The 26,335-nt window shown below is 37.4% G+C and overlaps 1 protein-coding gene and 1 long non-coding RNA gene across 9 annotated transcripts in view; one reads left to right on the top strand and one right to left on the bottom strand.

Annotated features, from left to right (window-relative positions):
- LOC139958745 (RNA-binding motif, single-stranded-interacting protein 1-like) overlaps window positions 1-21,920 on the top strand; it is a 263,437-nt gene extending 241,517 nt beyond the window's left edge. For all 7 annotated transcript variants that reach the window (XM_071956056.1, XM_071956058.1, XM_071956057.1 and 4 more), the window contains 7 exons: window positions 8,871-9,031; window positions 9,966-10,027; window positions 10,661-10,763; window positions 12,875-13,016; window positions 14,798-14,914; window positions 15,695-15,781; window positions 16,591-21,920. In XM_071956056.1, coding sequence (XP_071812157.1) covers window positions 8,871-9,031; window positions 9,966-10,027; window positions 10,661-10,763; window positions 12,875-13,016; window positions 14,798-14,914; window positions 15,695-15,781; window positions 16,591-16,668 — 750 coding nt within the window. In that variant the 3' untranslated portion in view covers window positions 16,669-21,920. The remainder of the gene's footprint in view (window positions 1-8,870; window positions 9,032-9,965; window positions 10,028-10,660; window positions 10,764-12,874; window positions 13,017-14,797; window positions 14,915-15,694; window positions 15,782-16,590) is intronic.
- LOC139958752 (uncharacterized) overlaps window positions 1-26,335 on the bottom strand; it is a 97,354-nt gene that overhangs the window by 64,792 nt on the left and 6,227 nt on the right. The window lies entirely within an intron of this gene.

Below are 26,335 nucleotides of genomic sequence, written 5' to 3'. Positions count from 1 at the left end.
TGGGAGTGGAAATGGGGAGGCAAATGTTTTGAAGCCCTGTTGCAATTTGTCTTTGCTGGGCTCAGCTTGTCAAATTACTTTTCTGAGAAAGTAAATCAGTGATGTAAATTGTCAGTTAGAGTACAGTGTATGTATGGTTGAATCCATCCTAGAAAATTTACAACCTTGGATATACATATGGAGACTGTTTAACCCTCTCCTCAGGTTGGTTACCATCCATTTTGTAAAGTGTTGTGGCAGCTAGCTTCCTTTAAAGGCCTTTGATTTCAAACCGTCAGAATCACCACCAGGTCCATCCATTGCCTTCCTGATGGTCCTATGGTGGCTCGTAAAGATCCAATTTGTGTGTCTGGCAGCTCGGGCAGTTTTGCAAGATTGCATTATTGATCAAACTAAAGCATACGCCCTTTAAATTTCCTTCATCAAAGGTAGCTAGTAATTAATTCAGTCCTAAACATTGCATCACCCATACATTGTCTTGAGGCAAATTTATTATGAGAAAAATAACTTATTTCCTTAAATCTTGTTATTTTAGTATCAAATAGCAGAAAAATCGAGTCAAACATATCGATGTAAAGTTTGCCTGCAAATACTATTAAGGGATTTTCATGTGGCCGCTGTTGCTGTAAATTCTGCGGAGGATGTTCTTTTGCATTCTTCACCGGGTTTTCAATTCCTTGCCAAGGCTGAAGGAATCTATTCGATGGTGATGGCGTGTGTGTTGTGACACTTGCTTGTAAACACAGTAACTAAAAAGTGCATGGTGGATTAAATTCATACTGTGGTAGAGTATGTGGATCCATCTTATTGAGAACAAGAACCCTATTGTTTTTCTCTGAAGTTCAAGGGTCATTTGAGATCGGCAGAGGACAATGTCTGTAAACAACATATTACTGAAAATGTACACCTTTTGTTGAAGTTATCAGTTTTCACCCTCTGAGCAGGTTATCTCAAATGGTACAAAAAATTGGCCCAAGGTTTCTTCAAATGGTCTCAAAATTGGCCATTTTCTCTGTGATTTATACTAGATGACTTTTGCTTCAGCAGTAGGTTGTGAAATTATTGCACAGTGTAATTTAACTCTCATTAAAAACAATAACTAAAGGGATGGTTGGTGGCAGAGCTGATTTGCTAGCCCAGACTGGGTAAAAAGAGACATTTTGGAATAAAAATTCTATACTGTAAAAATCCTTACCAGTGAATGAATGGTTGATGCCCACACAATTAAGTGAGTTCACTGAGATGAAAATCTCTTATCTTCTCTAGTTCTCGGTTAATTCTTGGCCAAATTTATCTCACTTGCTCTACGTTAGTCAAGATAGTTATGTGGGAATTTTGAGCAAATTATATGGCAAGGAATCACAAAACTAGTTTGACTCCCCCCCCCCCCCTACAATTTTTCCTAAAACTCTCAGTTTAAAAATCCGGCATTCCATTACATTGAATACCCCATCCTTTTGTAAAATGTCATTGCACGGCGGCGACACCTGTTGGTATTTTGTGATAGAAGTTAATTTGCCACCCTGGCAATCTGTCATAGTAATGGTACACACAGCTCCAGACTCCATGCTGACTGTCTCAGGTTGAACAAGGGCAAAGTGCATGGACCTCGTCGTAATCGATCGCATTCCGTGGGAAAAGAAGAAAAGATTGTCCGTGATGCGGGCTGATCGAGTGCAATATATATTTTGCTCTTCCTTTTAAAAAGAAAACATGTTTACATTGTCCGACCTGAAAATATGATGGAAGTGCAGTGAGATCGTTTGAGATTTATACTTGAGCAAGAAATAGAGAAATAAAGATTGGTTAAAATATCCTTTAAGAAAATCAGATCCCCCCCCCCAAACAAAATGAAAAAAGAGTCATGTTAAAATGTCAGCGTTCAGGGGTGGGATACCCAAGGGAATTGTGTTGTATATGAAAGCAACAAGAAACATACCCTAAACATTGACCAATCAGGAGAGGACGATGAACATTATGAATATTTATGATAGAAATTGGTTGCAAAAATGTCACTGATGGTCCTATTAAAAAGCTAGACATGAAAGTAGTGCATATTTATGAGAGGAGAAGGGTAGTGATGTTAATGTAACATTGGGCTGCGTACATTAGATCCATCCATACACGACCATGTCTGGTCGAGCATATATAGCACTGAAAATGAGTAATATAACATTCAGCAAAATGTTGCCAAAGATGGCAGAGGCTGGAGGAAGTAAGGATACTTTTCTTCCCTGTGATTTATGTGATCTATAAGAAATAACCAACAATCAATTGCCATTTATGTAACACAATCCCGAGCGGACAATTAATATCGCAATACATACTGCTTTTCCGTTTGTTCGCTAGCTTTGGATACAATCATATACAATCAAACTTAATTTGTTTGGGAGTGGGGGGGGGCCAATTCAATTTTTGAACGCCATCGTGTAGAACATCTGCCGCGTAGACCCATATCGTGGCTATCGCATCACGTGGTGTCAAACATGCATTGGCTAAACTGATTTTTGTATCTACTTGCCGTATGAAACATGAGCGAGGCTATCAGCGGGGAAACTGTCAAAGAGCGATGTAACATTTACAGACTTGCATCTGCCACGGGGAAGGTTGTTTCAGTCTCTGTCTCGGCATCGGCAGGTCAGATGAAAGATGGAACGGTAACTTTAGACGATGTTCGAGCGCAGTCGCCTAACATTTGCCAGCCGTAATTAAAAAGAAAGAGATGCTTAGATTCTCGATCGGTTGTTTACTTTAAAGCAACACGGGAACTAAGTGCCATGTCTCCTGCTTGTACCGGTGGGTACTGGTGTAAATATACCAGGATGGATTTCAGGGGGAAAATTACTTATTGTTTCGTTTTTATGCCAGAGAGCTAAAACATACGGTGAAAACGATACTTTTAGGATGAGGTGAGATATAAGATTAAAAAAGGAAAAAAAAAGATGTTGGTTCTTGTTTATGAAAGATGAAATCAAGAGAACATCCACAGAATATTTGGCAGGGATGGTTGTCATGTATTACTCACTCACCTGTTGTGGGCAGGGAGGGGGGTATAAAAGTTCAATTAACACATTTGTTGGTAAATTTAATCATCCCGTTGAAAAACATAACCTGTGATATTTCATTGGTAGACAACTCTTAGTACCATTCGTTCAAGTCCTAAAAGGACTTCCTGGAATCAATTCCTGGTTCAGTTAAAGGCAAATATATCGCCTATAAATTTGTGAATCATTCGTAGAAATTGATCAGAAACTAAAAAAAATTCTGTTATTGCTCCCAAATTATGACCAGATATTGAGGAACATTAATTCAAATGTTCAAAATCAATTCAAATTTTCAACACGTGCATACAACGATTAATAATGGAACGTGAATTGCAACAACTACTTCAAATTTGAAGGAATTTTGAAAACAGTTCATAAAAGGTTGTACTGTACAAGTTTGCACTTTAAAGTCATATGGGGAGAGTGTTAAAGGCATTCACTGTTTTAAGCTCCGCTTTATTTCATTCGGCACTGAACCAGCCACAGTAGTCAGTTACCAGAATCGATATTTCAATGGTTATACGTAGTTACGCGAGGCCGGATTGAATTTATGCTGGTTACGGCGAACTGTGGTGTTCTATAGTCATGACCAGCACATAATCGTGTATTGGTGGAAATTTTGACATCTGTACATAAAACTGAAGTTGCTTTGTGCAGCCAGAGTAGCAAGTACCGTGACTATATTCATAAACAAAAGCTGTGCCAAAAATATTCCTTTATTGCAGAATCTGCCGGTTTATTGGTAACCATGGTTTATACACGTACGACATGGGAAAAAAATTTGGTCTCTCCTCTCCCGCACAGGAAGTAGACCTTATACTTTTCCAAACCAAGAAATCTCCATCACCCCTACTGTATTTCTAGTCGACAACATATTAGGTACCATGTCAAAAATAAGATGCTAAGTATGGGCTGCAGCCTTCAGCAGCAAGGCTGCGTAAAGATAATAAATCTAGCGTCGTGCTTCACAGTTATTCACACGAGATCAGTTCGCAAGTTAGACAATCCTTCAGTTGGGCGATATTGATTCATCCTGGCTGAGCAGGGTTTTGCAGCTTTAGATGTGATAATTGACACATTGCCATAGTAAATAATTGTATTGATTGTAGTATGGTATCATAATACAACAAAGCTTAAAACAGAGCTTTAATCCATGTGGACTAGCAAAAACAACTACCTTCAACAACACACTTCTCTATTTCTACATGCACATGTTTTGAAATATTTAATGGCTTGTCTTCCTCACTTTGGGATTTGTTATATTGACGTGCAATTTCCAGACTCGCCTAGTGTTGTCATTAGCACCCTTTTCCAGTTTCAAATGCTGATCCAGACTTTCTTCTTACTCGAAACACGGCTAAGTTTTGTGAATAGTTGAAGATGTAACATTCTGTGATGGATTTTTGGACTATCAAATGTCAGATACTTGAATTCTCACCCATTTTGTGCCCATGTTTTACCCATTTCTTCCCTCTTTTTCTCCCTTACTCGAGACTCGAGATCTGGTCAGTTTGCACAAAACATTTTCAGTAAAATGTTTGGCCTTAATAGGATTTTAATTCACTCTCATACTCTTAAGAAGAGAAGGAGGCTTGGTTTCTTAAAAATGTAAACTGCTGTTGAACCGGTGCATGCAGCATTGCAAATTTAAGACCTAGAATATGGTTTCCAACTTCTGAGAGGAATAATTTTATTATATCTTACCAACATCAGAATACCACTAAGAAAAAAATGGTTTATCTCAGCAGTTGGTCTGTAGAAAGCATCGTAGCTTGTTTCAGGAACATTTTAAAGTAGTCGTTTGATTCATGATGACCAACTTTTCAAACCTACAGTAGGTCACATCAGCTCAAATTATATTTAATTCATGTGAGCATTAATGATTGGTTCACGTTCAGTTTTGTTGGTGTATCCTTCCTTAAGCTGTGACTTGTGTTAAATACCATTTATGTTGATTTTCCTTCCTTCCGTCTGTCCGTCCGCCCTTACGTTAAGTGTGCTAACATTGCAGGGCTAAGCTTTTTCGATATATGCTTTGGCATCTGCATTTTACTCATCTTTATCATAAGCAAGACACTCCAAAGCTTTAAAGGACAATCGTACTTTCCGTTCCAATAATTCTAAATTGCTTTCGGCAAGGAAACTTCGTATATGTTGTTCCCCAAGAAAGCTGAAACCTTGCAAGAATCAAGTATTCAAAGTGTATTTAACTAAATATAGATTGTATATTAATAGTAGTTGCCAGTTGTATCCTGTCCTAGCTTTTCCTCCTGTTATGTGGAACAATTGTCAATATCTCTTGAAATAGAGGGGGGGGGGGGGGGAGGAGGTGAAAATGATGAACATATTCTGAACTACAGATTAAAATTACCTACAGCAATCTCAAATTCACAGTGAGCAGACAATTAGTGTTTTCCCTTGTTTTCAAGAAAAATGAATGAGCTTTTTTTCCTTTGAATTGAGCCAAAAAAAAGGAGACAACCAATTAAGATAATTATGCTTGTAGCATGCCATGCAGGTTTTTGAAAAAATACATGTTTTTTTCTAAACGATAATCTTGCCTCAGGTGTAATCTGTTCACTACTAAAAACTATAGAGATAATTTTGCTTGTAGCATGCCATGCAGGTTTTGGAAAAAATACACGTCTTTTCTATACGATAATCTTGCCTCAGGTGTATTACCTGTTCACTACTAAAATCAGCCAATTGTGTGTTTTGGATCACATTTAAAGTATTGATTGCATGTAATGTGCACAAATACTGTTGTGCCGCGGGGAACCCATACGAACAGATTTTCATGAAAAATAATTTCACAACCAAATATCATGTATTGATAGTTTTTGGTTCATAATTTTGAGAGATCTGAATTAATGATAGTGACTGTGTGTGAAGTATCGGGTTATAACTGCTCTTGTCGTATCAGGCTGTGATAGGATTAGAATAGTGTGTGTTCCCTAACACATTGGTGTACATACTGTATAGAGTGTAGGATCATGTGAATTGTCTGCGACGGAAAGTTTCGTCCCGTTACCCATCGACCTATCGTGCAAAACTCATCCATGGTGCAATTCTTTGAACTAGCTAGCTATATTGATAACATGATCCAGGTACTACATTTTACTTTGCTTGGTCAAAGCCCTCCTGATCGATATTGCGGGAAGGATTCTGTTGCGGAGGTGTGATCTTAGAAAAGTTAGGAGTCATCTTTGGCAATCAGTCACAGCGTAGCCACGACGACGTAATTCATCAGGATCGTTGTCACTTTGCGGTCATGTTGCCAACTTTATTAAGCACATCACCCCTCAGGCTTTAAAGCTCTCCCAATAACCTCATAGATGGAAGAGAGAGAGAGTGAGAGATATAGCGAGAGAACCAGGCCCTCGCTACGTCTCCCGTCGGGCGGTCGAGACTTCCATCTGACAAGTTGATGAACTGTTAGATAACAGGGATATGTCGCACCAATCGTGGAGTTGTCATGGACAACAGCAATAATACTTTACACCAAATGGAAATAAAATTCTCTGTTTTCACCTGCGAGGGAGTATCAAAATTCCGGGAGGGACAAAGAACTTTGACATTGATGGCTATGAATATTGCCTAGGGTATCTATCTATACTCACAGATATTGCCCTAACCAGAATAGAAGAAACTTCTCTATGAATTAATGTAGGATTATATCTATGGTTAATGTTAGTGGCAAAGTCATATAGTACATATACATGTATAAAGTCAGCCCACAGAGTGTTTATATTATTGCTTGAGGGTATATGTTACATGGTGTTATCACCTCAAAATTGACATTTTGTGATTAGATATGGAGCTGTTACCAGCCATGGGGGCTCAAGAGTTGTAGTATGTGTAACCTAGTTATAGGTATGGAGATCGGTAAAGCATTAGGTGAGATTTAAGAAATCCAAACATCTAAACTTAAAGTGATACACACTACAATGCCCTCTCAACTAAAGTAGTGCGTTTTCTGCATGAAGGGTTATCCTGATCCAGAAGCTATTTTCTGATATGCTGGCCATATGACATGCCTGTTGTGTAAATTTTGAGGTCTAATGACACAAAGGTGTGTGGGGAGGGGGGGGGGTGTAAGGCAGTTGATATTTATAATAGGTCTATCGTTAACAATTGTATTTTTGGTCAATATTTCAAACATCGTTTCTGTAAATGTAGAAATGCAACACAGCATGATTCCTGATGATGAGAAAAACTCATTTCACGGCCCATTGTGTTTTTAATTTTGCTTTGCCGGTGCAGTGATCTTCTCATGAGTACACATGTTGATAGATATATATATGCATAATATACACGTGTGTGTCTTTGTCTGTCTGTCTGTCTGTCTGTCGTGGAGAAAATTACACCAAATGATATTAAAGTTTCTTCAGGGCCTCGGTAGGGTAGAAATACACAAACGCCATGAAAGATGAAAATTTTAGTTAGCTATTTGACATCAAACATTTAGCATTAAAGCCACACATGGAAATTTGGTTACATAGCTTTGTAAAAAATAAGCTCACCCTTCCAGGCTGATTTATACTATCATAACTACTTATACAGAATGTGTTGGCAATGGCTCAGTCTATAAAAGGGTTTTGTTTTTCAGTCCATAAAAATTTGTGCACACGTACATTGCAGTTTGAACAAGAAAACTACATGGAAGCAATGCCAGCAACTATATATATATATATATATATATATATACATATATACATATATATATATATATATATATACATATATATATATATATATATATATATATATATACATCCCATACAAGTAGCACGTACAGTAGTGGCTGTGAGCACTTTTAGACCCTGTTATTTCAAATTCATAATTAAAACTGTAGGAGGTGGGTGAGGGCTTGAGCAGCCATGCATAGCGAGTTAAATTGCCTCAATGCATGCTGAAGATGCCATCTTATCACTTGAATTATTGCTCTTCATATCTCTGGCAGCTGGGTAGAGGAGCCCTGTTTTAGGCTAGAATTTTTTTATTTTTTTTTTTTATATCATCACCATTGTTTTTGTTGGACCTGCTGTCCTGCTGAATAAATTATGTGGTACAGAGAGATAGCCAGATGGTTTATCTGTTATGATGCAGTTAGGCTGTTTATGCAGTCCGTTGTACTAGTATTAGTATTAGTAGTAATCATTGCACAGACCTGACCAAAAATGTTCGGTTGATTGATACACGTCATCCTCTTAGATTGTTACTGGATGAGCAAACCCCTGCGCGATTAGGTATATGTACTATGATGTAGAGTCCCAACTTCCGTTCTGTCGCCTGCTGAATGCTCAGGCTATGGGGAGTTTGCAGAGTTTGTCCCTTGTGTGGTATCGACGACTAAGAATTAATGTCAGGTGCTGAGATTTTGTCTGTAACAACTTTGCACTTTATCTGCTTCTGGAATGTAACAATATAGTGGTTGTAAAGGATGGTATGAATTTATATGAACCTGTCAAACAAGTTTTGACTGAGAATTATGTGAAGTCGGTGGGTGTTGTGCAGCTCAAGGTAGGGGGGAGGGCTGGATGGGTGTGGCAGGATATAACTCTTCTTATGTAAAATGAATGACATGAACAAGATCAATGCTGTAATTGCTACAAGAAACAACAGCACATTGTATCGTTTCTAATAGTTGTGAATAATTTTTACATCATCCCACGCTTGTCCTTACTTTCTCAGCTTTCAGCTTTGTCCTCTTGTTCCTCATTGTTCTCGACTAGATTTCTAAATACTTGTAAAAGATGTTCTTCAAGATGGAATTCATATTGTTTGTTAAATACCTAAATTTCTACCGTTTTTGTCTATTTGCAGCAACAAGAGCAAGACCCAACAAATTTGTACATTTCCAGCCTTCCAAAGAGTATGGAAGAGAAGGACCTGGAGAGTATGTTGTCGGATATCGGTAGAGTAATAAGCACCAGGATACTCAGGGACAGCAAGAGTGGAGTCAGTAAGGGTGTAGGCTTCGCAAGGTACTTTCTTAAATTTCCATATGTAAATTAGATCAATATGTTAAAAAGAGTAGGATTATAGGGTCAGACTGCCTGCCTCCTTATGTTTACCGCTGGAAAATTTGAGCCGAGAGAGAAAAAATGTTGCATTAATTGTGCTAGTCTCTCAATGTCCAGTCAATATTCACATCATTTCAAAAAGCAGCTACATGTTCGTCTGTCTGCATATTGAATTCTGGGCTGAAATTAATCTGTCATTATTTAGGTGATATCTTTCATTTATGGAGAAAAAGTGGTGGAGCAGGTCAGTGCAAACATTAAAATGTGATTTCCATGCGGGTGGGTCATAGACTAGCCCTAGTTATGCAGTTGGAAAGAATTCTGCCCATTTTGGGGTCCCCAGTGCCACTGTACCAACCAATCAGACGTACTCATCCAGTGCGCTCTTAACGTCATTTAAGTAAGCTTCAATTAAACCAAGCTAAGGTTGTGTGTGCCCCCAACCACATTGAAACCTCCGGTTGGGGTACTTAAATGCAAAAGTGAGTCATTTTAAGAAACAATTAGCTGGTTATGACCGATAATGAGCTGGTTATGAGGCATAATGAGTAATTGTTGTAATGTTAAATTAAATACCAGTGTGAGATGAAATGCTCAGATGCTTTGACAGGGAATTCTGAATTGGATGGGCACCAAAAGTTTTAAGGAGTTGCCAAATATGTGTGTGTCCTGTGAGGCATCTGTACATGTGATGGACTCAACAGGGTCAGTCCTTTCCTTGAGACGTATTTGGGATCAAAGATCTCAATATCGGTAAAAAATAGAAAAGGAAGGAAACCTTGAGGTGGACTGTAAATGATAACATTGAATCATCTAAACTTTTTTAATCGCAATGCTTGAAATTAACTTCTCTCATCACAGCAGATCACGATCTACATTCTTCTATATTTTTCAGAATGGAATCGAAGGAAAAATGTGAAGAAATTATAAAAAAGCTTAATGGCTACGTTTTGCCTGGTAAGTTTGAAGTTTGTGCATTATTTGCGGTATCGATTGTAAGCAAAGGACTTTATGCACTATAGTGAAAGCTGCAGACACAGGTTCAACTAAAAGTGTAAATACGAATAAAAATAGGGGTGTACATACGGTGTAATTACAGATAAAATCAATGGTGAAAAATACAGGTACAATTAGGGGTCAAAATATAGGTACAGAAATGTGTTCAGATAGGGGTATATAAAAGGGATTAAAATAAATACAGGTACAATTAGGGGTCAAAATACAGGTACAGAAATGTGTTCAGACAGGGCCCGGGGTATATATAAGGGGTTATAATAAATACAGGTACAATTTAGGGGTCAAAATACAGGTACAGAAATGTATTCAGTTATGGGTACATATAAGGGATTTAATAGTAAATACAGGTGCAACTTAGGGTGAATGAATGGGCTATGAGAATGATATTGGAATTAATAATATTCATGTGCAATCTGTCTTCCACACAGCAATGCATAACTTTAATGCCAATATACTATAATTAGGGTCATGATGGAAACTTATCTCCTGGAGCACTGGAGGGGTTAAAATGTAAGTTACATTTCTGTTGCTTGGTAACTAACTATCAACTTAAACATTTTGATTCCTTTCCAGGTCAAACTGAACCTCTTCTATGCAAATTTGCCGACGGTGGAAACAAAAAACGCAACCAAAATAGACAGCAACAGCAACAGCAGACACTTGGGTGGGGAGCAGGGTAAGTTATTTAGGCAGGGCATGGGGTTAAATTCCCCTCCCTCCCATTCCCCAACCCTCCCACCTGCAGCAAATCCTATCTGTACAGTGGTGTAAATACTGTAGCTCAGATACCAATGTCATGGTTATGGTAATAGTAGTTATATGTAAATTGGATTATTCTGGCAATAACAGTGTTAAATATATCACCATTCCTTCATCACAGAACTCTATAATCTCGAGTATCGTCCATTATTCAGAGGAATGTTGCCATTGTCGCTCTCGGTCGGATTAAATGAAGCGTAGAACGTGCCGATCACAAATTCTACAGTCAACAAGCTCGAAGGCATACATCCAATTAATACACTGCTGCATGCTATTTCACTAGGCATACCTTGAAAACAGAAATTTTTTCCTTTCCTTTCTGCCATAGAGAGCCACTGAAATGTGGCAAATTTTTGCTCTGTAAGCAACTTATCTGGGATGTCCACATCATGTGATCATGATCCCTCGGTTTATATTTAAACTGTATAAAAATAACAGCAACATGACCGACCACCTATACAGTTAGATTTAATATTTCCAATATCATCAGTCCAATATCGTTGTATTAGTTAAATGTGCTAGAAGATAAAAAACACTGATTTCAGAAGTTTACTCCCCTCTCCCCCCCCCCCCCCCCATTCTTATGGATTGATCTGATGCATTAATATTGCCACTCTTGGGGTCCTTTACAATAATCTCATACCTACTTTATATCCTGATTGTGCCACAGCTCGGTGTGAACCATGGCTTTAACTGTATTATTCGACACATGGATTACTTTCTACCAGGGAATTCCTTTCTTATCAATTTGGAACAAAACATTCAGATTCATTTCCACAAGGTTTATCAAAAAAAAAGAATGTCACATGTCAACAAGGGAGCACTGTGGTATATAAGTAAACCATTATCAGTGATGACACAATAATCAAAGCTGTAGTGTTCTGTGTATGATAATTATATACTATGACAGTGTGTATGTATGTAGTGTTTGGCCTGTGGTGTATGACAGCTGTAGTACGTACCTAACGTGCTTCACTGCAGCTTGGCATATCTTAGCCCCCCAAATTTATTATAACTGATTTGCTGCCAAACAGTTGCTGGTAACAACTGTTTTAGGTGCCCTGGGGTCTTCATGGTCAATCATAGGCAACTATGACAGGTCCATAAATTTAACAGGATGTGAAAGCTCAAGTAAAGGGGTCAATATTGATGTACTGGAGTCACCCAATTCAAGTGGCCTAAGGAAACAAAAACCTGGTTTTTAGTTAGGAGTTTACACAAAGTTTTGGGATTTTATTTATGCTGTCTGTTGGGTGGCCTATCAGTAGAATCTTTTCTTCTATTTTATTCCTTTTTTAATGGAGGGCATAAGAAGTAAGGCAAACATAGAGATAGGTGAGCGTGCTTGAAAGCTATTGAACAGTTAGTGGATGTTGATTGGTGGAATACATCTTGAGTATGCAACAGAAGAGAATATTTAAATGTCTGCTTTCTTTACAAAATTATGGTAAAAACAACTGTCTGTCACTTAAAAAGCTTCATTTTCTGTTTCCGTTTGTAACTGTTTGTCAATTCCTTGAACAAGTCCTGTAGTAAACATTGACACATTTTTGGAGACCCCTCTGCACAAACATAGCAATCTCTGTTCTTAAAACTTGGCATGGGAGAGTAAATCGACTCATACTTTTGAGCCACATTGGTCCTTAACTTTGGACTTAGCTTGTACTTGTGGGATTTTGACCCTCAACTTTTCGTGAAGAGTTTTCCTCACTTGGCAGTCAAAATCTAACTCTGACAAATGACACCATCACCCCATACGCAAACTTTGTGCTTTAAAGTGAGTTTTTGTGACATTTTATGTGAATTTTTGGTTTTTGTCCTAAAAAAAAGTCCACCGATTGTGTGGGGTGTGTACGTTGTGTGCAAAGTAAGTACAACCTTTATCATCTTTAGAAGATGCCCCCACTTCATGATCAATCAATCAATTCATGATCAATCAATCATAAAGAGTTTGGCTACCACTAACATGTCTCACACAAACCTACAAGTTTAGGATCTAACAGGACCATTTTGTCTACATTTCTACAGGGTTTCCAATGCCATGGCTCACCAGATGTTTGCCAACCCTTACAACATCGGTGTCGCTCAAGCAGCCGTGACTTACCCACAACTCCATGCAGGGGGATCTGGCTTCTTACAGCATCCGACTTACCTCATGCAACCACAAATTGTAAGTACCAGTCATATCTGTATACATAATGTCTAGATACATCAGATTTTTTTTTTTTTTTTTGGCCATCCTGTGGGTAGAATCCTTAAGAGAGAGAGCCTCTTGGGGGGAATTACACTAAGCCCAAGACCTGAAATTCCTCCTTTCAGGTTTTATGGGAGCTAATGAGACTGTTTGAGGAAAGGGGTTTGGTCTGTGCAATTCACACAATTACTTCCTTTATCTAGTCCACTGGCTGTTTGCCAACTGTGTATTCATCCCATCTGGGTTTATGACTATTCAAAGAGGTATTCAATAAGGTGCTTGCAGTGAGTCCGCTGGTGTTAAAACAGACCTTTGGTCTGTGTGGAAGCCAGAACAAGAATACACACACTGTTTGTTCAAACTTATGGCAATGATAAAGCATTACTAGATTGGTAAAATACAAAATGGTTGTGCTGTGCTTTAAAAACAAAATTCAGAATTTTTTTTTTTTAATCCTTTCTAAAAAGATGTCTTTGAAAGATTCTGTATTGGTGATATGTAAATATGAAGCAATATCAAAACAGAAGAATAGAAATTAATTTCATGGCTCATTGCAGTTAGGATAAATAGAAGGAGAGAAGTTACTTTATGTAGTTGTTCTTGTGATCACTTCAGTGCTTTGTGAGAATTCAATGTTCTGGAAACTGACAATGGGAAAGAATTGAGTGTCTGAAGTTGAAGTAGTTACTCACTTCAATATCAGATTGTCCACTAATATAGCATTCTATATAGGTAGCAGGTGTCTGATGTAATTTATAATTGGCTCGTTTGAAATCTGCATACTGCAGGTCTGTCCTATGGTAGATTTGGGAGGATTGTTGGGGGCGCAGTACAAGAATGTTACCAGCATTTAGAGTTGAAGTAGTTACTCTCTTCAATATTAGATTGTCCACTAATATAGTATTCTATATAGGTAGCAGGTGTCTAATGATATATAATTGGCTCTTATGGTGCTCAGATACTGCGGTTGAAATCTGCATACTGCAGGTCTATCTTATGGTAGATTTGGAAAGGTCGTTGGGGACGCAGTACAACAATGCTACCAGCTTTGAGAGGCATGGTCAATCAGAGCATCGATTGGGCATGTATCGGGGAGATGAATGGAGTAATTAGAAACTTCAGAGGGGAAACAAGCTTGCTGCACTTTGTACGGTCTACCAACAGGAAATGGTGACATTTTCCATTATCATGAATGCAGCATATAGCCTATGTTAAATGTAACCTGTCCTATAAATTAACAAGTATTACCTTCAATGGGTCAGAAAGCCGACAGAGGTTGTGCACTTGGAACTATCCCTGTGATGTTTGTGGCTGAGCACCAGCTGATATATAAAGCCTCTTTTTGATGACTGTTTCAGAAAGCTGGCTTGTAGATGCCACATACCGCACCCACATATGCCCCTGGGACCATCACTTATGCCCCTGGGACCACCACATACTTCATCAGTAGTTGCCCTAAAATTTAGAAAGCTTATAAATTGCCACAAGTTCCCAAAATGACTTTGCTTGAAGGTTCCTTTCCCCTGACATTTAGGATTGCTAGAAATAGACAATAAAATGTCTCAAATGTGGGCAGAAAGTTGCTGTCAAACTTTGAGCAGGGGTGGCCATTATCTTACTTTCTAGCATATTTGTGGGAGGGGGAGTGGGTGAAGGCAATACTGATGACCTGTAGGCTCAGCATTATGAGTCGTACATAATTGCATCGTGTTGCCATTTCGAATAACTTCTTCAATATTTTTGTCCTACCTTTACAGCAACAGACCTCGCTTTTAACCTCCCCTAGTGTGGAGATGGTACCGGCATTACCAGGCTCCCTGCCTCACCAACTGACCGCACATCCTTCTGCCACTCATTTCCAATTGGGCAATCCAGTAAGAGCTTTACCGTTAATCATTTTCTATTCTGCCAAACAGCCCCAATTGTGTTAGGCATTGTGTCAAAGAGGAAAAGCTGCAGCAGCTGCAACCTCCCCTGCAGTCAGGCTGCATCAATTCCAAACTTTATTAAAGTGATTATCTCAGCAGTACCTTTTGTGTGAAACTGCACAGCACAGCATAAAAAGATTATCTTCCTATGCAGCCTGGCTACAGCCCCTCGGCGTCCTAGTATGATGACACAGTGTCTTAGAAATGTTGACAGTCATTTTAAAAGTAAAAGGGCAAGAATTAACTCAGCAATGTCAACATTAGAAAGGATGAAGGAATGTGTTACCATGACGGCCAAGTAAAGTGCATCGACTGGCAAATTGAGTTGTGTTAATTATGGGCAGTTGGAGTCAAGAGATAGAAAATGCAGACGAAAGCCATTAGATTTGGGAAGGAGTTAGTTAGGTGGTGGTGGGTGTTGCCTCGTTGTTAAAATGTTACCAACTTAAGTATTGTGGGCTTGTTAGGTTGTGGTGCAGATGTTGGATGAACACGAGGAAAGACAAATTTGAATATCCAGGTAACTTGTTGAGGAAGCCTTTCTTTGCCTTGACTATATTGCAAAGTCGTTACCATCCCACGTAGATAGTGTCATTCAACAGCTGAGAGGAATTGCGGTAAAAATATTTCTGACTAGATTCCATATTTGGGCAGGAATGAAGAAGTATGTACTTTATGTCGATCATTGTCAAATGTTATCAGAATTATTCTCCTCTTCTCCTACAGTTACAAACATCTGCTTATGCGGCACATTTAGGTCAAGGTTACCACCAGACGGCTGGACACCAGATACTTCAACCTATCTCAATGGAAGTAAGTATATATTCTCTGTTTATTATTACATCATTTGTACTTTTATATCCTATCCAATATCCAGCCAGTCTGTATATTAAAGTACATAAATGCTCATTGATGAACATGCTGTACATTTTTGTACAAGCTGCGACAAAAGTGCATTCAAGAGCACAGTATAGTTCCAGTACAGTACACTGTAGTATGGTAGACTATAGTTATAGTACAGAGCAATACAGCATAGTACAGTACAGCATAGTACAGTGCAATACAGCATAGTACATTATAGCATAGTACAGTGCAATACAGCATAGTACAGTATAGCATAGTACAGTACAGCATAGCATAGCACAATGCAATACAGCATAGTACAGTATAGCATAGTACAGTAAAGCACAGTACAATACAGCATAGCACAGTACAATAAAGCATAGTACAATACAGCATAGTACAGTATAGCATAGTACAGTATAGCATAGTACAATACAGCATAGTACAGTATAGCATAACACAGCACAGCATAGTACAATACAGCATACTACAGGACAGCATAGCATAGTACAATACAGCATAGTACAGTACAGCATAGTACAGTACAGTATAGCATAGTACAGTACAATACAGCATAGTACAGTACAATACAGCATAGTACAGTATAGCATAGTACAATACAGCATAGTACACTACAGTATATTGCAACACTGTACATAACAATGCAATACAAAAGGATACATGATTTGACAGTCATCTTGACTGCAATTGATGAGGTAGGTAGGTTATGAAGGTTCAACAATTTCAAAATGAATAATTTGAATATTTTACTTTTGCAGGCTGATCACGGTCTGGACGATTCCGCTACAACTGCTCATCAATACTATTCAGCCCTCGCTGCCATGCAACCCAAATAGTGGCACTTGCCACTCCTTCAGCAGCTGCCATCAGAGTGAGGTTACAGCACCCCAGGAGAAAACCTGCCACCCAAAAAACCAAGCCGAGGCATTCTAAGAAAAATATGTTGCAATAAAATGCTACCGTTGAGATGATGCCATTGGCCCAAACTTCTCCACACTGTAGCAACATGAGCCTTGATGCCAGAGAAGAGCGTTGACCTTTTTAAATTTATGCATATTCATGGATTCAAAGCAAGGATTAGGAATTGTTCATGTCTAGTCTAAAGGGCAGACATATTTCGGAGAGAACTTTTGTGCGAACTTTGAAATTCCATGTTTGATTATCAGGAAGGGATGGAAAGAAAAGAAAGAATTAGTAAGAGAGAAAAGGAAAAAAAAACAAAACAGGTCAGATGAGAGTAAATTGAAATGTTGAAAGCATGAGAATTGAGAGGGGATAAAAAGAGTATTAAGTAATAGAATTAGTATTGAAGATTAAAAATCAGAAAAATTTTATTCATCTTATTATTATTGTAAATAAAGTTAGGATCTTAAGAAGTTATTAAATTTTTTACGAGAGAAAAAAAAAAAGATGCAAATGAAAAACGACAAAAAAAAGAAAAAAAGAGAAGAGAGATAAAGAAAATGGAACCAAAAAAAAAAAGTGAAAATTGTTTGTTTTCCAGCCAAGTCGTGAAATGTGTGAAACTTTGTGGCCTGTTTGATGTTCAAAAGAAAGTCTGAGCCTTTGTAGTTTTAATGATGCATTTGGATGGTGGAAGCATTTGTGTAGTAGTTAGCCAAAACAAAAGAAGATAAAATATCAAACAGATGCAACCATAAGACAGTTTCATTCCTTTGAAAAGAAATTGGTGCCGCAAACCCCTTACCCTTCCTCTTGCTAAGAGACTGCCAATATATACTGACTATAAAATGTGTCCCCCTCAACCAATAAACCCTGGATTCTTTTGAAAATTTTGGGATGGGATGGTGAAACAAGCAGTAAAGAAATACTTTCAGGAATCTGTTTATCTACAAAAATATTTTCTTTTTTCCATACAGTAAGTTTAGTAACAAAAAATGTGTAAATTCTTTCTTCCTTTCTTTCTTTTTTCTTCTTTTATTTTCTTCTGCAGTTGTTTGATTTGATTTGATTATTTTCTTTTTTCAAACTGCCTTCTTTTTTTTAATCTTTTTAAAAAAATGGCAAGATCGACATGAGAAGTTGTTACTCAGACAAATAATGAAGTTTTGAACAGCTCCCACCGATGATGATGTTGAAGAACAAAGGACAAAGTGACTGTAAAAAAAAATTAAAGCAAAATTTTGTCGCAATGTTTTTAACAAACTTGATGAGATTAGAGGGATTAGAGAGAGTTTTGATGATCCTATCATCTTTACGAGATTATCCTAAAGCAAATTGTCACTTTGCTTTAACTTGCTCAAAGTATTGTCATGATTATTACAGTAATTTTAACCTTTTTTTGGCGTGGGTGGAAGGGGGGGGGGGGGTTAGTAGGTCAATTCTTTCATGATGAAACATTCTGTTGTATATAGAAATTCTTTTCCACACTTTCTGGTGGCTTTTTTTTTGTCACATTTTGGGATTGTTGTTTTTGGTGATTTTCTTTCCTCTTTTCCTTACTTTTTTTTTACCATTGTTGGTCATTCTTCTGAGACATTTGATACCTCAAAAGTGCTGTTGATAGAAAAAGTCTGTGCTTGTTTTCTTCTTTGCATATTTTTTGTTGGGGGGGGGGGGGAGGGAGGGGTGGGGCTTTTATCTTTTTCTTATTGTTTTTGTTCTTTTAATATTAAGTTTTTTGTTTTCTCTTTTTCAAAAATATTGGTTGTTGCTGCCCTTTTACATTTTTGCACCAAAAAGAAAGAAGACAACGACACCTTTATTATTTGAATAAAGACGAAAAAAAAATGTTCTTTTTGACAACTCATGAATGAAAACAACTGGTTAATTAATTCTAAGCTTCAGGAAACCTCATATCTTTTTTTTTTTTTTTTTTTTTTGGGAGGGTGGGTGGAGTAGAAGATGTAGACGACTTGTTTTTGTAGGTTTGGATAATAATTTATTTTTGATACAAACGTAGAACTGGTGTACAGACAATTTTTAAGGATTAATTGTATAAAAAAGACAAATATGATAAATTTCTTCCCTGCACAAAAAAGAAATGTCTTTGAAAAAGTTGTGCTTTACTTAGAACCACTCTGTTGCCTTGAAAACAATAAACACTATTTAGGCTGAAGGATGCAGGAAAAACCTAACAAAATAGAACTATTCATAAGGGAAACAGTGTTCTGCTTTGGTTTGCTTCCTTTTATCTTTGTTAAACTTTTTGCCTTCTTTCAAAAAAGCAAAATAATGTTTGCACAATACTACTACTCACTTGGACACACACTTTCTCAGTTACCGTAGCAACGGCCGCAAAAGATGTGCTCTTCGAACTCTCTCTGTGTGCGTCTGTTTTTGCTCCTTTTTATTATTATTAAGATGTCGTATCTTTATTGTTATCCTTTTATTTTAAAATTTCTTTTTGTCTTAAACTTTCTTTTGTTTTCTTTTGTTATGATTCCTTGAAATAGAATTTATATTTGTTGGAGAGTCTTCCTTCCTTCATCATGTTTATGAAGAAGTTTTATTCATGTTAAATAAAAGAGAAATTAAGGCGTGTTTTAAAGCAATACAATGTCGATGTATTCAGATTTGAGAAATCAAAAAAAAAAAATTAAAAATAACAAAGGGCATAAAAAGCTTTAATGCTTATCGTCACCAAACAAGACTAGATTGGTTTTTTTATCCATTGTTCTGTGAGGATTGATTGCAATCAAGTTATTTGAATTCTCAACTGATAAAAAAAAAATAAGTTACTTTTTAGTGTATCTTGTGAACAGCATTTCCCACTTCCATTCATTCTTGCTTCGTTGTGGTTTTTGTATTTTGTACTTGATTTATAAGGCAAAACAATCATGATTTATAAAAAGATAAATCATTTTTGTATCAGGCATTGATATTTTGTTTTGGGAAATGCTGCAGATTTTTTTTTATTTATTTCTCTGTCTAGATCAAGGTTTATGATCTGTCTTTTGTTTCCAGTTGACAGATCATAATCAAAATGGAAATAGTTTGATTTTTTTTATGGATAACTAAAGAAAGAGCCATGTTGCTTCATCTTCATTACTGATTTTGATGTCATTTCTGTGTTTTTGAACAAACATCGTGTTGGATCTTTCTTGGGAAAAAGTCTATCCTTTTCAGAATAAAAAAGTAAATAAATACAGTTCTATGTGAAAAAAATTTCATGTCAATCATAGTGTAAATAAAGTTTTAACAAAGTAGTTTCTAAATGTAGGGAAAAAAATTTTTATGTTCAGAAAAGTCTGTAATTTTTAATTTTTTTTTTTTTCATTCAGTTTGTAGTTGTACAGATAGGTGCAAAAGTTAAAGTAGGGACTTGTTCACTTGTTGTCAGGGTTACTGGGATAGCCTGGGTGTCAAAGGTTAACCAGATTAACTTTGCATAATGGTGCTGAAATCATATTGAGATGCTGACAATGTGCAAGCGAGAAGAGATTTTTGAGCGTAAGTTATTACAAAAAGGTGTTTGTATAAATTGTCGAACTGTTGGTGTCAGAAGTGGGGATCATTGAAATTGATTGTGCCAGTACTGCCTATCAAAGCCTTTCGTTTTGTTGCGTGGGGTCATGTTGTGTCAAATTTCGGAGGTTTCTTTGTTTCGTTTTTACCATGCATCTGAATAGAAGCACAGCACAGATAAATCTCATTCTGCCTACCGTTAGCAATAAAAAAAAAACTACCAATCGAAGCGAAGGCTTGGAATCGACCGATAAAGGCTTGTATATTTTCATAGTTTTTGGATAGATTATTGCAACAACCTTTTTTTGGGAAAAGCGGAGGGGGTTGGGGATTGTGGAAGGAAAAAAAGTAGTGTTTATTTTGATAGATGGCCGAGATATAATATTACGGGTTTTTTACAGAGCTGTGCAAACGATATGAAGGAGAGAAAAACTGAGTTGTAAGTGTTTATTTGCTGGTTTGAAAGAAAAGTCTTTGGAAGGAAGAATCATACAGTTTTTCCTGGTTGGTGAAGAAAAAGATGGTGTTTTCAGTAGATGAGTGAAAATTTTGGACAGAATGTTTTTTTTTTGTGTTTTTTCTTTTCAAAACTGAATTTAAATGCTGGTGTAATTATTGATGACTTATGTCTGTGGATGTTATCTCCGAAAGTTATTACTTGTGATTTCACAAGTAGTCTTAGGGAGGGGATACAATGGTCTACCCCAGATGGTACTTATGTCAGCTATTAGGACGTAAATATCGCCTTGGTTTGGCAACCGGAGAAAGAAAGGTCTTTGACACAGATAAGCTTCTAATCCAGAGAAAGAGAGGAGATTGTCGGTTGGTTAATTTATTCAAAGAAGAGGTTATTTATGCAAATTTGTCTAGTACGTTTAATGGAAACATTCATGTTCCCATTTTATTCATTTGTTTTTTTTATAATTGAGAAAAATGTAATGTGAGGTTTAGGGGTAGAAGGAAGTCTGAAGAAAGCTGCTATTCTATCATGCTCACTTTGAAGGCCTCTGTTCTGCAGAGAGAGAGAGACGAAAGGGGACTTTCTCCTTCTATTTTGGCGCCAAAAAAGAGACTCGAAGATTGTGTGGTTAGAACAGCCAGCAAGTTATATGATAAGGAAATGGTATGCTTAGGGGGAGACAGGTTTATTCTGGAAAAATGCTGCATGTTATGTTGGTCAAGGTAAATTTCTAAAAGGAACGTTAATTCAGTAGATATATTATAGGGGGTTACCGTGAAGTGAATGTTAGTCGAAGGATCTATGTGGCCTCGACTTTTGAACTCGTCTCACTACCAGGCCCCTCGGGGTCTTTTTTTTTGGAGATTGCAGTAGTTAGATCGGTGTGGCATGTTTACCTCCTGACTGGACAGATTTAGTAGCACGCATTCGGGTTTTTTTTTGTGTGTCATGTGAGATTGCAACACGATATTTTTTGTCGTCGTTTCCTTGAATTTTTGTACATAACAGTCTGTAGGGAAAAAAATAGATGGCTGTAAATTGCTAATTAGTAGGTAGGTAAAGTCTCTAAGAGTTAATAAACCTTTGTTTTTTAAAGGAATTCTAGAAAGATTAACAGCTTAAGTTTTTTTTTTCTCACAGATTTATTGTGGATGTTTGTAAGAGTTGCAAATGGGATTAAACTGGATGACCAAACACAAATTAATCTTTGTTATCTCCACTTTTGTTGTTTCACTATTTTCTTTGCCCTAAGACCAAAAAAAAAATCTTTCTGCACAGACCCTTGGACAAAATACATACAGTGGGATACAGTATTCATTAGCTCCACACAACCTTTGGCCCCTCGCCCCCCTCCCCCTCCCCCCCCTTTCCGTCAAGAAATGTGTCATTTACCTTTCTTTGTTAGAACAATTAGTTTAACACTCCATTACTTTATTTAAGTGGATCAGGAGAGACAAAGTCCCCATCAAGAACCCTATGCAAAAAAAAAAAAAGAAGCTTAACACAAGAAACTACAAATCCTGGTGCAACAAAGTTTACCATCTAAGTATTCTTAAATGATTGACATTATTACATAGGACAACATGTTCAAATGATTTCATTTATTCACAACAATCTAAAGAAAAGTCATTTGAATACACTGTAAATTTAAGACAATGACCTCTAGTGTTCCTACCGTGGGAAAAACCGAAAAGGAATAAATTTCCTAAGTTATCAAAACCATGGACAATCTTGTACATCTGAATTAAATCTCCACGCAAACTTACAAGGGTAGTGATAATTCGAAGCCTCTCATGGCTAAGCAACATCTTTCAGTGAGTGAATTAGTAGTATGTAGTTTTATCTAGTACTTTCCCTTGTCAAACCTGAATAGCATACTCAACATGAAGCCTTATCAGCTACTGATACAATCTAACAAGAAGCTCTTTCCCTGCACATATTTAAAGTTTCTACTCTCTCCCAACCCCCTTATTATAATTCCCCGTTCTAATACAAAATGGTACGGTTCAAGCACTAATATTTCGTCCAACACAAATTAATCACTTCCACAGAATCAAATTTTATTGAAAGACAATAGCTGATAGTCACTTCAGAAAAGCTTTCCACAAAAAAAAGGAGAATTTTAGGTATCCATTTTTATGAAAAATAAATCTCAATCTCAATTAATAATTCCCTTCTATGTTACGGGTACTTGGGATGGAGACTCAAATAAATTGCCTATACCATTTGAGAAGATTGCATTTTGAATTCAAAGGATGTGTGAATCGGAAGAGCGCCACCACAAAAGCCGTTCGCTGGCGTCATAGATATAAAAAAAGGGGGAGAACGTTGGCAGTCTATCACGTACAGGCCATAAGGGAAGCAAGGGGAAAAATAATGGCTCTCTGGTTGGTAATTTGTATGAAAAATAAATGTCAATTATTAATTCACTTTCCTAAAGGAGTAAGTTATGCGAGGGGGGGGGGGGTGGGGCGGGGGATCTTCATCATGGACGTGGATATGACATGATACATCACGCGATAGATGAAGTGATATGATGAAGTTATATGATGACGTCATGTGATATTGTGATGTGATATGGTGATGTGATATTGTGATGTGATTATTTTAATCCATAATCATCAGGATTATTATTAAGGATGATTTTCAGTTAGACTTTCAGTCTTGATATGTCATAGTTTCAGTAAGAAACAATTAATAAATCGAGTGCTAGTAATGTTTCTACATATTTATTAGGGTTTACAAGCTTTTAGTATTCACCTTTAAAATATGTGAAATCCGTCTCAGGAATCCTCAATGCTAAAATTGATGACGACGTCGACTCCTCATTGCATGCAGACTTAACGTTAAATCTTTTATTTCATTCATTCCAATAACTTCACATAAATGAACAATATCGCATCACTGGATGACTTTGCCATCGTTTGTTTTTGACAAATTTGTAACACGTTATTAACATCGAGTTGTTTTGTGTTGTGACATAATGGTCTATGTATTAGACTATCATTTGTGAACCTCATAAGGCTCAGCTCCAGGGTGCACCCTCCCTCTTTGCAACCCGACCACCCCACCCGACCACCCCCCCCCCCACCACACATCGGACACATACCCACTTTCAAACCTAAAATATAGCCTTAATACGACTAAGAACGTCGTATTTTTGTTTATCTTGGAGAACCTCTAAACTCCCTTATACATGGGAGTGGGTTTCAACGCCCCCCCCCCCGACAGCCACAACACCGCCCCCTACAGCTACAACACCTCCCCATTCAGCAACAAATCCGCCCTCCCCCTACAGCCACAACCCCCCCCCCCCCCTCGTTACTGTCACAACACAGTAGTTTACTAGCTATTTTCTCAAAAATTAAAGGTGCTATAGAAATAGAATCTGAACTAATAACAGTAGGCTTTGAATGTTCTACGACCTACTGCGGCCTATCAATATTTAATTTTGTGCCTAAAAGTCATTCAGTAAGGATTGTTCTCCGACAACTTGACAACTACTTTGGTCGTGCAGCGACGATGAGAAACCCTAATTGGTCAATAAATAACTTATTGAAAGCTGCCACGAATCCTCTTCGGCCTTGAAACAGTGGCGTAGGAAGGTACTTTTGAGTGGGGGGCTGAAGACTGATGGCCGGCCTGGGGGAGGGGTCTAAGGGGAGGGGGTGTCCCCCTCCTCTTTGGATTTTTTTTGCATTTCCAGGTGGCCTCAGATGCAATTTGGTGCAATATAGCACACTTCAACACCCACTCCATTTTGTAAAGAATTTTGCATTTTCACCTGGCCTTAGATGCAATTTGGTGCTTCAAATGAGATTTTTTTCTCATTTGGAAATGAAAAAGGGGTTTTCTGACTTGCGGAGCGGGGGGGCGGAACGATACTTCCGCCCCCCATATTTTTCACTGGGGGGCTGGCGCCCCCCCCAACCCCCCGGTTCCTACGCCCTTGCCTTGAAATGTCGGAAACACTCCGTATAATCTTCAAAATAAAGATCGCGTCACATTTTCCAAGATTCAAGAGCAATATTAGAACGTCCATTCCAATTGTTCTTTTCTCAGTTGTTTCCAACATTACAATTAAAAAAAAGAACAATGTACTAATTTCTTATTGGATACTGTTGGGTCTTTTTGAGACAATTTATTTTTTTCAATGAAAACGTCTGAAATCATCCGACAGAATCCTGTCAGTGGATTGGTTGGAATTGAGTCAGCTTAACTTCACCTAAATACGATATCATGAAATATCAACTGTGATGTTGATATTGATGTGATGTTGATAGAGAAGAAATATATCCTTGCAGGGCGAACCTTTACCTCATGATTATGGTTGCAGGAATATTGCAAAGGGTAAAGTTAATTGCTTAAAAATCTTTATAGGTCAAAGGTCACATCCACATAGTATGACAAACATATGATTTGTTTGTTTTTTATTCAAATTTTGTGATATTATTGTGAATTATGTCATCATGGCACTTGAAATGAAAATGCCTCTGCTGTTGTTTATAATATTTAAATCATTTATCCATAGAGGATTAATCAGGCTTTTCCACACAAAAAGGAGTTACATTTTTTATGATATTTTACAGTACCAAATAGAATTGACAGCTAAGCAAACAATATTTCCCGTTTTAGATAATTAAAAAAAAAACATTGTTTGACATTTTTTACTGAGTTTTATGTTGGTGATATATTACGACAATCATCTCAGTGTGTACTTTTCAAATCATTTCACAACTCCCTCTCCATCCCCCTTCCCGTCTTGATATTTACGTATATTAACCCCCCCCCCCCCCCATTTCCAGATATTTACCTATATTAATGCAACAAATTGAGTGACCGGTGCCCCTGTTAATGTACACCCTGAGTAAGAGTTGAATGCATGCAGAACTGATAATTCTCTAGGGAAATTACTTACACGTTCATGGATAAGCTCTTGTCACACATTACGGTGCTGCGCTCATTACATCAATATAATACTTATATTTACAATCTAATGGAGCTTCTGACTTTAGTGGTCATTTCCTTTCACTTAGAAATAATTTCTTCTGGAAAATGACCGTCTTGTGAAGAAAACTAATCATATTTACATCGTTTCAATATAGAAATTACAATGTACTGAGTTTGACGGATGATATAACAGTATGCGTTTATGAAGACGAGTTGCACTAGCATGTTATATACTTCTGGCATATACGGGTGTAGTATATAATTACGTTCACACATAGTTTATGGTTATTTGTTTGTTTGTTTTTTGGTCCATAACTTTGCCGCATTAATATACAATGAGTGAAGTTATGGGTCGTTAGAGAGAATAAGTAGAAAAGAAGGAAAATATATGGAAAGAAAGAAACAAATAAGACGGGGGGGGGGGGGTTCGGTGGGGGGGGGAGCGAGAAGCGAAGAAGGTCGGAAATATTTAAGGAAGAAGCGATTTAGGAAACGGGTGGAGATCAAAGGCATAGGAAAAGTAACGTTAGATTGCTTTATCCAGGGAGTTGTTATGGAAACAACTCCCTGCTTTATCACAGGATTTGTCGACCGCGATAAGTTCTCCTTAGTTGGAAATGACTAAATTTCGTTGAAACGTTCGAAGAAAAAAACACTTTTACACA

This window comes from Apostichopus japonicus, chromosome 18 (genome assembly GCF_037975245.1).
Source record: "Apostichopus japonicus isolate 1M-3 chromosome 18, ASM3797524v1, whole genome shotgun sequence".
NCBI lineage: Eukaryota > Metazoa > Echinodermata > Holothuroidea > Aspidochirotida > Stichopodidae > Apostichopus > Apostichopus japonicus.
Note: the sequence above shows the minus strand (reverse complement) of the source record. Positions and strands in the feature narration are given on the sequence as shown.